This window comes from Anarhichas minor, unplaced genomic scaffold (genome assembly GCF_050575085.1).
Source record: "Anarhichas minor isolate MPS153535 unplaced genomic scaffold, ASM5057508v1 ptg000012l, whole genome shotgun sequence".
Taxonomy (NCBI): Eukaryota; Metazoa; Chordata; class Actinopteri; order Perciformes; family Anarhichadidae; genus Anarhichas; species Anarhichas minor.
In genome coordinates, this window is record NW_027466458.1 from 7,386,689 (window position 1) to 7,398,066 (window position 11,378).

General features: G+C 44.8%; 1 protein-coding gene across 1 annotated transcript; it reads left to right on the plus strand.

Moving 5' to 3' along the window:
* The first annotated feature begins 338 nt into the window (after nt 1–338).
* On the plus strand, nt 339–8,868 carry sec23b (SEC23 homolog B, coat complex II component). Its single transcript, XM_076090598.1, has 19 exons — nt 339–501; nt 1,605–1,832; nt 2,224–2,281; nt 2,393–2,479; nt 2,822–3,058; nt 3,166–3,248; nt 3,377–3,521; nt 4,565–4,723; nt 4,887–5,002; nt 5,168–5,291; nt 5,424–5,504; nt 5,612–5,701; nt 5,946–6,052; nt 6,354–6,507; nt 6,680–6,757; nt 6,909–7,070; nt 7,212–7,298; nt 7,477–7,698; nt 8,306–8,868. Exons 2-19 carry the CDS (start codon nt 1,612–1,614, stop codon nt 8,393–8,395), a joined length of 2,301 nt encoding a protein of 766 aa, XP_075946713.1. The 5' UTR covers nt 339–501; nt 1,605–1,611; the 3' UTR covers nt 8,396–8,868.
* Nucleotides 8,869–11,378: the final 2,510 nt, after the last annotated feature.

Consider the following 11,378-nt stretch of genomic DNA (forward strand, 5'->3'; position numbering starts at 1 on the left):
ACTTCATTTTCTACTATTAGTATGACTAGGTTTAGATTAGTCACCTCTCTACGCAGTGAGTAGCTCAACAAGTAGTGAGATAGCAAAGAGTGGAAACAAACACTGGTCTAATCACACGTCATCACACTGTACAATAATGTCATCAGATAACCTCTACAACTCCCTCACTAAGCTATTAGGGGAGATACCGGCGTTGCAGTAGGCCAACACTGTGAACTGCATATAAACTACATGTCCCATGCTTATCCTCTTCCCTTGCGTGCGCATAAGCACGCCCTATCGACGTCACTGATAGAAGAGCCAATAGGAGACGCCTGAATTTGGAGTAACACGTCGTTTTAGCAAAGTGCAAAGAGCCGGGTCTGGTAGGGAGCGATCCCCTCACCGTCGTATTCCTGTCCTGTTCATCCGTCTGCTTTTACCTCCAAATGCTGTGATTTCTTTTGAACACAACAGACTATTTTGCTCGTGTCTAGACTTGAGACCAACCTGATATAAGAGGTAAGCACCCGACCTAACTTTGCCCGAATGTAGGCCGCTTCCATTCAAAGAAGGGACAGGAAGTGGGTCGATGCTACATTCCGTTAGCTAACCCAGCCGGACGCACAACGAAGCGTTAGCTTTTAGGGGTTTGAGTGACGGATATTTGGCAACGACGGTTAACACTAACGTTTACCGTGGAATTGACGTGGTTTCTACAACACTATTGTTACTCGTAGACGCAGCGAAACCGCCGCTTGTTCATCTCGATGTAGAAATACTGTTCACGCCAGTTAACGTGTCTTAACCTTCACTGGTGGGTTCACCAGCAATGATACGTGGCCTGTGCTATCTAATGGAAGCTAACCGTTGTAAACATCTTTCAAAAATAGTGAATATTTCTATGATTTAATACAATTTCAAGGTTGCTTTGTACTTTCCCCTCAGAGTAAACACCACACAATCAACCCCACTTCCCCTTTATCACATATGGGCAATTTACTTTTCATTAGGTCAACAACCTTGTTGATGCTCCTCAGGTTGCTTGTTTTGTCCGAGTCCGACCAATAGTAATTGATGATTCATCAATATTAAATTAAGTGAGGAATGTAATTGGTAGGTTCACGACTGTGTTTATTTGTTGTCTGGCCTAAGATCATATTGTACCTCTGAAATCTTATACCCAGCTGACAACACAAGATAGTTACTTTGTTTGTTTTGTGTCATCTCATCAAATGCACTTTGTTCCTCTGATGGCGATGAGAAACAGGCAGAGTGTACTGTTGCTACAACAGGATCTAGTGTGACACTTTGCCAAAGGTGTGATGTCTCACTGACATAGGCTAACAAAGGTATAACCTAACAATACTAGTGGGATTCCTCTACTGTTCCAAAACATGCTGTTCAGGTATGCTTAGGACAGGTGTGTGCGTCATTCTTTTGTATATCTGCGTCTTATTTTAGAATGGGAGGGGAAAGGAGCACCTGTATAAAGATCGGCTGTCTGCAGCCAGTGGAGAGCAGTACACTTGTTTAGTCTGCCATTGTCGGAGCGACTGTGTCCACTGCTTCTATTGGACTTTAAAATCATCACCGTGATCTGTTGTGCTCCGTCTCTGCTGAAGCTCGGCGATGGCGTCCTACCAGGAGTTCATCCAACAGAACGAGGACAGGGATGGGGTGAGATTCAGCTGGAACCTCTGGCCCTCCAGCCGCCTGGAAGCCACCAGGCTCGTGGTCCCCGTCGCCTGTCTCTTCACACCGCTCAAGGAGAGGCCTGACCTTCCGCCGGTCCAGTACGAACCAGTTCTGTGCAGCCGGGCCAACTGTAAGGCAGTGCTCAACCCACTATGGTGAGTTAAATGGGAACTGATGCCCCTGCTTACAGATGTGAACTTGTTAATGTTTGTTTTAACTGCAAGTTATCAAAAAAACAAGGATTTGAGTATTCAACCTTTTATTTTGACGTGTCTTTTAGCCTTCTTTTTTTAGACGGGAATTGCGTTCAACCATCTGTGCAACTTTCTAGTGCCGACTATGTTTATTTCTTCATTTTAGTATTCCTCAAGTAAAATAAAATGGGTTGCAGGGAATTTGGTGCTTTGTATAAATAGCTTTTTCCTGCATCAGCAAATACTAGGTGTGGTACATGAGAGTTGCAAATGGGCATATGTGTCACTCACGGTTCCACTCCTGCCACATGGGTGGATCCTTAACCCAATTGTTTTGCTCACTCCTTCACAGTCAAGTGGACTTCAGAGCAAAAATATGGGCGTGCAACTTCTGCTTCCAGAGGAACCCCGTAAGTACTGACGTTCACAGCATACTTTCATTTGATATCATGCAAGGCCGATAATTTGGACTCGCTGCATTCCTTTATTGAGGTTGCTAAACCGGTTCTGTGTCTCTGCAGTTCCCTCCCTCTTACGCAGGCATATCAGACGTGAACCAGCCAGCGGAGCTCATGCCACAGTTTTCTACCATCGAGTACATAGTACAGGTAAATACTACATGCATGTCTGCACTCTGACCTCAGCCCTGTGCAAGGAGATTGTATGTACTCTGTTGTGTCCCAGTTGTGGGTCAGATAATCAATGTGTTCAGTGTCATCGAGGGGAAAAAAGGCCCTGTACTTAGCCACTGGGATCAACACTAATCAGGTGCAGCTAATATGGTACATTAGTGAAAGAGATTTGTCATAATCATGTTGTGTTTTGATATCTTAAGTTCTACAGTTATTGAAATAAACAAACATCCTTTGCTTTGCAGCCAATGTAGTAACTATGCTAGTGTAACTATGCAGAGACAAAATGTGTAACCTTCCCCTCTCACTTATTTACAGCGTGCACCCACAGCCCCTCTGATCTTCCTCTATGTGGTGGACACGTGTTTGGAAGAAGAGGACCTCCAGGCCCTCAAGGAGTCCCTTCAGATGTCACTCAGCCTGCTGCCCCCCAACGCCCTGGTGGGCCTCATCACATTCGGACGCATGGTTCAGGTTCACGAGCTCAGCTGTGAGGGGATCGCCAAGAGCTACGTGTTCAGGGGCACCAAAGACCTCTCCTCCAAACAAATCCAGGTCGGTGGCGCCAAAGGAATGAGGCAACTGAGATATGAGACAAATTAGGGGATTTATGTGTGAAAGAGCACAACTGTAATAACGTTTTTTTCTTTGGTGTGTTTCAGGAGTTGCTGGGTTTAACAAAGCCAGCAGCATCAGGACAACCAGGTCGCCCTCTGGCACCTCAGGATGCTGCCGCTTCTTGCAGGTGAGGAGGAGCATCAACACTCTCCTCTGGTCTTAGCCAGTTAACGGTAGCTGTTTAGGAAAGGTGTATTTTAGGAAACGCACCTCGCAGCTCTTCTTTGTCTAAGGTGTGCTTGTGTTCAAATACAGGTTCCTTCAGCCCGTGCACAGAGTGGATATGAATCTGACTGACTTGCTCGGTGAGCTTCAGAGAGACCCGTGGCCTGTCCCGCAGGGCAAACGGCCGCTCCGCTCAACCGGTGTTGCGCTGACTGTTGCTGTCGGCCTGCTGGAGGTAAAGTCTACACACACGCGTGCAGAAGCTCAGATAATATTGAACACAAAGTTTGGATACTAATAAAACCGGACTATGAATATCTTGCATGTGGTGGTTTACCACAATTTTCAATCCAAATCCAACCTTATTCTCTGGATACAAATGAATTAGCGGTCCTGTAATGAGGCGCTTCACCGTCACCTGAACTTTGGCCTCTTCAACATGACTGTGCCACATGTAACTGTTCAGCGAGGCACAGACTGCCTGGTGACTATCTCCTGCAGGAACAGTACGTGAGCTTTGTCGGTTCAAAGGCTCGTTCCTTGTTTGCCTTCTGTCTGTTCCCTCCACCATTACTCTCCTCTCTTGTCCTACAGCTAATCTGAGCGGTTTATATAACTGATGCAACAGATCGTTCCCCCCCGCTGTACTCCCCTTCAGCACATAGGAGACGAGGCCTGATTAGAATACATTTGGTTCTTTCAGGGACTCCAGATTCACTGATTTGTCGAGAGGCATTTGACTTGATGAATGAGTCATTTTGCTTAAAAAGCAGAACTGCACAAAGTGGTTAGCATCCACCATTAGTTGGCTTATTTGTTTGATTGCGAGTACACTTTGTCCCTGTATAAATGAATCACTGTTTACGTAGAGCTTAACAGCTGATTTCAGTGGCTCTGTGGCGATGTGGCGATGTGGCATACTACCAAAGGTCTGTTTCTCTGACTCGAGACTCTTGGACTCTGGACTTAGTTGGACATGTTGGCTGTGAGGTCTGCCCTCTGAAAACTGATTCCCTAAAAGCACTCGGCAGACCTCTGATGCTCTCTATACATGCATTCAGTTAAAGCTAGGCTTTGTAATCTTGAGTACACTAGATTTTTGAAATAATCCAACCGACAAAATCATCCCAACTGTTTTCCAATGATAGCAGCCAGCAGCACTGACAGCCCGTCCCTCCAAAGCCACGCCCCCAAAATGACTACATTGAACGTAAACAACAAACATGGCTATTGTTAATACTCACAGCTGTTTAAGACTCTTCATCTCTTCATCCTCAGGGTACGTTCCCCAACACAGGGGCTCGTGTGATGCTGTTCATCGGAGGGCCCCCCACCCAAGGCCCAGGCATGGTGGTGGGAGACGAGCTGAAGAACCCCATCCGCTCCTGGCATGACATCCAGAAAGACAACGCTCGCCATTTGAAGAAAGCCACCAAGGTGAGCCGGTGCATGAACCCTCTGCAAGTCTTGCCATTTGCAACAGTTCTTGTATTTGATGGAACTTTTCGTTTTACAGTTTGTTGTTGTAACTGACTTTTCTTCACTGACATTAACTCGTCATTTCATGTCTTTTGTCTGCTTGTTTGTTTGTATCACACAGTACTATGAAGCCATGGCCAACCGCTCAGCAGTAAATGGCCACTGTATTGATATCTACGCCTGCGCCCTGGACCAGACGGGACTGCTGGAGATGAAGTGCTTATCCAATCTCACCGGGTACGTACAGCACTCACTGTTTGATTGGTTGAGGGTGCGGGATTATATTAGTCTAACTGTTGGGGATGTGTGATTCTGTTTTACTTTTCCTTTTATTTTAACGCATAAATACCCCTTTCATAAAAATATGTGATTCTAAAGAAAAGTGTTCTATTTCATTATCAGGGGCCACATAGTTATGGGAGACTCCTTCAACACATCCCTGTTCAAGCAGACCTTCCAGAGAGTCTTCAGCAAAGACTTCAATGGAGATTTCCGCATGGCCTTCGGTGGTGTCCTAGAAGTCAAGGTATAGAAGTGATTTAAGTCATCTGAGTCACGATGAATATCGTTGTATCTTGTATCAATCACTCAAACGTCGTGATTCTTTTCAGATGGCTCTGTACTTGCGTACTTATGTCGTGTCTTTCTGTCTTCTTAGACATCAAGGGAAGTGAAGGTTTGCGGGACCATTGGACCGTGTGTTTCACTCAACTCCAAGGGCTCTTGTGTTTCAGAGACTGTGAGTCGCTGCCCAGCAGTCAAATTCCTTCCTTCACACAATTGTATTGTAGTGCGAGAGCTGTTGTTTACAGGCATCCACAACAATGTGTTCTCTGTCTCGTGTAGGAGATGGGTATCGGTGGCACGAACCAATGGAAAGTGTGCGGTCTCAACCCCTCCACCACTTTGGGCATCTATTTTGAAGTGGTGAATCAGGTAAAAACCTTATCTTGTGAGCTCTGATGGGATTACTGCAGGCAGACTAAAGTACAGTCGCTAATCATATCAAACAAGTGAATAATTGTGATGGGATGAAGGCTTTCTTTAGTGAAACAATGACTTATTTTTGTGTTGTTTTCCTTTTGGTAGACGGCCATCTGTTCGGCTCATTCAAAGAGAGAAGTGATTGACGATAGTAGTCTGACTGTCTCTACTGTTTTGTGTGTGTGTGTGTGTGTAGCACAATGCACCAGTCCCCCAAGGTGGCCGAGGGGCGGTCCAGTTTGTCACCCAGTACCAGCACTCCAGCACACAAAGGAGGATACGGGTCACGACCATCGCAAGGAAGTAAGACACCATGAACCTCTACTTCACTCCACGTCAACCTGGAACATTATCATCAAGAAGCTAGCTTAGACTGTCCAGTGAATATTCACTTCACGCACCTAGAGTCAGTTTATTGTGTTAGTGCGTTACCCATGCAAGGAATTTGGCGCAGCAGTAAAACACAGAGACATATTTTAAAATGGAAAATATGAAAATTGACAGGCGTTGGCGATATAATGAAGCCTTCGGAAACCTGTTTGTAAGTGCTTCATTCACACCACACCCATGCTCACCTGCACCTTTCTGTCTGTCCCCACCTAAGCTGGGCGGATGCACAGTCCCAGATTCAGCACATCGAGTCGTCGTTCGACCAGGAGGTGGCCGCGGTGCTCATGGCTCGCCTGGGAGTCTTCAGAGCGGAGTCGGAGGAGGGACCAGATGTCCTGCGCTGGCTCGACAGGCAGCTCATCCGCCTGGTGAGTGCCGCTCCCACGCCTCCCTACCTCCGCTTTGTGATGACAATGCATAGTTGGCATTGTTTGGATTGTGTGCTATAGAGCCAATCCGTATTTGCTTACGTATGATGTGCCAAGTTATGTACGGTTTGTGTTCAATGTTTGAACAGTGTTTTGTCTCCCTTGGTTTCAGTGTCAGAAGTTCGGCCAGTTCAACAAAGATGATCCGACATCCTTCAAACTGTCAGAGTCTCTGTCCCTCTACCCACAGGTGAACCTATAATAATAACAATTACTACCCAATCATTATAGAGCTGATTAGAATATGACTTGATCAATAATTATAACACTGTAATATAAATGTAATTGACTTGCGCTAGGCCATAAAATAAAACTAACTTTTTCCTCTCCTCCACCTGCAGTTTATGTTCCACCTGCGGCGGTCGCCCTTCCTGCAGGTGTTCAACAACAGCCCCGATGAGTCGTCCTATTACAGGCACCACTTTGTCAGGCAGGACCTGACCCAGTCCCTGATCATGATCCAGCCCATCCTCTACTCATACTCCTTCCATGGACCACCAGAGGTCAGCCTCACCCCCTGCACACCATTATTATTATTATTATTATTATTATTATCAGCGTTAGAGGAGCATCGGGACCTTCATAAGAAATGTGTGTCAGTTATGTGGTGCTTGAGTTGTTCCAAACTGTGTTTTTCTTCGCAGCCCGTCCTCCTGGACAGCAGCAGTATCCTGCCAGATCGAATCCTGCTGATGGACACTTTCTTCCAGCTGGTTATTTACCACGGAGAGGTGAGACCGTTATGTCCATTTACATCTCCAGCAGGACGACATTTGATTTATCCCCTTTTAGATCCAAAAATCTCCACCTGTCGGGTCATTTCATGACTTTCTTTCTAGAGGATAACGACGCATTAGCTGATACAGAAGGCTGTTTCTTAATGCTGTCAATTTCCTTTTTTGTTTCCAGACCATAGCCCAGTGGCGTAAGGCCGGCTACCAGGAAATGGCCGAGTACGAGAACTTCAAACAGCTGCTGCTGGCTCCGCTGGACGATGCCCAGGAGATCCTGCAGACGCGCTTCCCCATGCCGCGCTACGTCGACACGGAGCACGGAGGCTCCCAGGCTCGCTTCCTGCTCTCTAAGGTCAACCCATCGCAGACCCACAACAACAGCTACGCCTGGGGACAGGTACGGCATTATACGCTACGACTCCATGCTTCAGAAAAAGATTGCTTTTAAAGGTCCACAACATTTTCGGCAGACCATCTAAAGACGTCGGTGGATTTTCACTCATTTGTCTCGCTCCTCATGCAGCTTCAGTGGAAGTTATTTACAACCTCCTACAGCGCTTTCATAACGCATCAGTACAAAACTACAATTTATGAAAGTTTCTGAAATTTCTCATTTACTTCTTGCCTCCAAATGAAGTCTTTTAAACCCCCGGATTGTCTGTACCCCTGGGGGGGAAGTTTAAAGTCAAACTGTTGGAAAATCCAGGTCTTACATTTGCTAACCTCTGAATTTAAGTGTGGGAGATTGAAAGCTGAAAATAGCATCAATCTCTTTATTTCCCAAGATAAGAACTATACCCCGCTGTTTATAAACACTGTGAATACATCTACAGCGCTCCCAGAATGAGGTTATGAAGAGAACAAGGCCCTGCGTAAGCCAATCTTGGTGATAAACCAGTTTTGCTCCACTAAAGTGATCATGGGATCAGAGTTATGTGATGAAAAGATCTGTCCGCTAAGTGCGTAAATCACTCGGCCTCTGTTTGCTTCCTGTGCATCTGTAGGAGGCGGGCGCCCCGATCCTCACCGACGACGTCAGCCTGCAGGTCTTCATGGACCACTTGAAGAAGCTGGCCGTTTCCAGCTCCACGTAGACGTCTCTATTCCACCACAAAGAGATCAGACATTCACGTTACGACATCGGGATCCATTAACATTTATTTCCCCTGCTAGTTTTTAAATGAGCCAAACCCAGAGAGTCCACTGTATGTGCTTGATTGTGTCCTTTCTGGAGTCGTGTGTGACATATCCACGCTACAACACAAACGGGAAAGAAAGAAAGGGAGGGGGAACGACACATTCCTAACATGAAAAAGAAGTGATATTTCTACTCATTTTCATTAACTTGTTATTTATAAGTACTCGAGACTGTCCTCATGTAAGCAATATCAAATACTCTTTCTCTTTTATATTTGATATTACAAAATAATTAGACTAATGATACGTTCTCTTGTTTTATTTGTCCTATAAATATGACTACTGCATCAGAGTTGGTTAAATGTGCTGTCCAAATACGCTGCTTGTATGTGATAACATTTTCTCATGAATAAATTCTGATGGTACCTTCTGATGGTGAAGTGTTCACAGGGCTCATCGGGCGTCACACCGATGGTTGTTAATCACAGTTTATTTGACGTATAGATTTAAAATCCTACGTGGATTATACCTGTTTTTTCCAAGAGAATTCCCTCTGAATAATCAGGATTAATGTTCTGAGGAATTGTGGTCCATCACATCAACTCAGCTGAGACCGACTCTGTTTTCAATGACGAACATTGAGCTTTATTTGTTACTTCATAAGGCACTCTATAGTTTAGTCCTCATCACCATCTGGTATTTTGCACCCGATGATTGCCCAAGTGTCGTCCTAATCAGACTTCAATAGACTGAGTTTGTATAAAGGTTGTTTGATTTAGATCCTAATGCTATCCGTATAAAGCCCTGTCGGCAGGAAACAGTCCGTCTGTGTCGTGTGTCCTCGCACCAGCATGCGCCGCCTGTTCACAGAGCATTTTCCCCGGGATAGAAATGTATAAACTGAGGTAACCAGAGACGCTCAGTTCATACACCAGGCATCTGTTGGTTGACGTGCAGCAGAAGGAGAGGCCTTGCTCTTTCAGGTCTAGCATTGCAGATTTGCACGCAGCATGTTGCTACAATAGTAGGTGGCTCTCCCTCAGCAATTGTCTTTTTTTTTTGTTATTCATTTGTTGCTACTGTACATAATGCCTGCACGGCACGCAATCCCAATCATAAAACCACTCACACACACCATCTACTGTCGCTAAGCTGATTTCAGAGCACCCAGACAGTATGATTTCGAGGATCAGTGAACGGCAGATTATGAGGACTAATCCTTGGGGGCTATCTGTTTAGAGGCAAATTCTACTCTGAGCGGCTTTAAGCGGAAGTTGCCACTGAAATACAAATGAAGTGTGTGTATCAAGAGCTTATGCCTTATAATGTTGAACTCTGAAGCCACATATGCTCCGAAGGTATTCAAGGCCAAGTAAAAAGAGATGCGATGCAGCGGCTCTTAATCTGCTGACACAGAGACTACTGCACGATGCCAAAAGCTCCTTTTAGGTCTGTGCATTGTTCAGTTGAGGTCGGTGCAGCTGCGTGAGATGCGATGCCGTACATGGATATGAAATGATCTCATAAAGGGAAAGCAATCATGGCTTCATTTTAATCTGTGTCTCTACTCGTGTCCGTCTTGAACCACGCGAAGGAATGCGGCTGTGCATGTTCGATGACGTTCAGCGGAACAAAAGAACATTAATATTTCTCTCACAGTGATCATTCATGATGCTCATGTCCGTGTGATTCCCAGGCTTAGGCAAAGCTGTAAGGAAATGTGTTGTCTTATTATCTCCTATCAAATCCTAACGGATCAGTTCTAGTCCAGCAGCCAGAGCAATCCATTCTGCTTTCTGTCCCAGATACCTTATGTAAGATTTCTATATGGAATATGTCAGAGCACGTTTATATAACTATGATACACAATGCTGTAGTCACATGATGCCTACCATAGATAATATAGTTCTGCTCCTTTGCTGTTTCGATTAAATGAGCTAAGACTTGAGTCTGAATGTATATTAATGTTGTATGTGAGTACATCGTTTTTAATTCCAAAAAAGCTCACAGCCACAGATGTATAATAGTCACCTAGGTGTGAAGTAACAGTCCAAAGGAACATCCCGTTTAAGAGTAGCAGTAATATTCATCTTTATATTGCAGGTTTCATCAAATTCAATGTAGAGAAAAAAGAAGCACGGAGAGAAAAGTCATGAGCAGTAACGTTTTATACAGAATATAACAGCTTATGGCCCACTAATGAAAGTATTGCAATATTTACATATTTGCAGTATTACCAACTGCATTACAGTTTTTCTCCATTTACACAGAAAAGAAATGGGACTATGCACACATTTCTGAAAGAAATTACATGTTCGTATGGATTTCTGGACACAGTCTGCAGACTCCAGACTGCTAAACTCCATTGTGTTCACTCAAATAGAAATTCTAAATCAAACAGGACTGAAGTGTTAAGTATTAACACTTTAAAACAAGACCTGTAACTGTTTGTGAGCAGCAGCTGCACAATGAGTGGTCACAATGAGATGGTGATTATGTACTGACAACACATATACATGTTGAGAATGTATGTAGCATTAAAGTGAGCTGCTGAACCCAACAGCTAACCTCAAGATTAAATACAGCAGATTATCCGAGTTAGAATCAAACATGTACGGATGACGGCGAATGCAAAGACGTTGAGTAACATTAGCAGAACAAGTCAGCAGACTGACTCACTAATGTCAGTTGCACACCAATGTCTATCTAAAGTTTGCTAACATCAGCTAATATTAGCCACCATGTGCTACCAGCCCAAAAGCTGGGTGATTCCAGGACACGGGGCGCTGTGTGTAGACGTAGTGTGGACTAACCTGGCAGTCTTACAGTGATTCTTCTCCTGGAATCATTTCAACCATTACCAAAGCTGTTCATCAAATTGCATTTCTTATTTGTATGCCTACAAGCCTGTATGATAGAGAGAGAGAGGGGGGGGGGGGG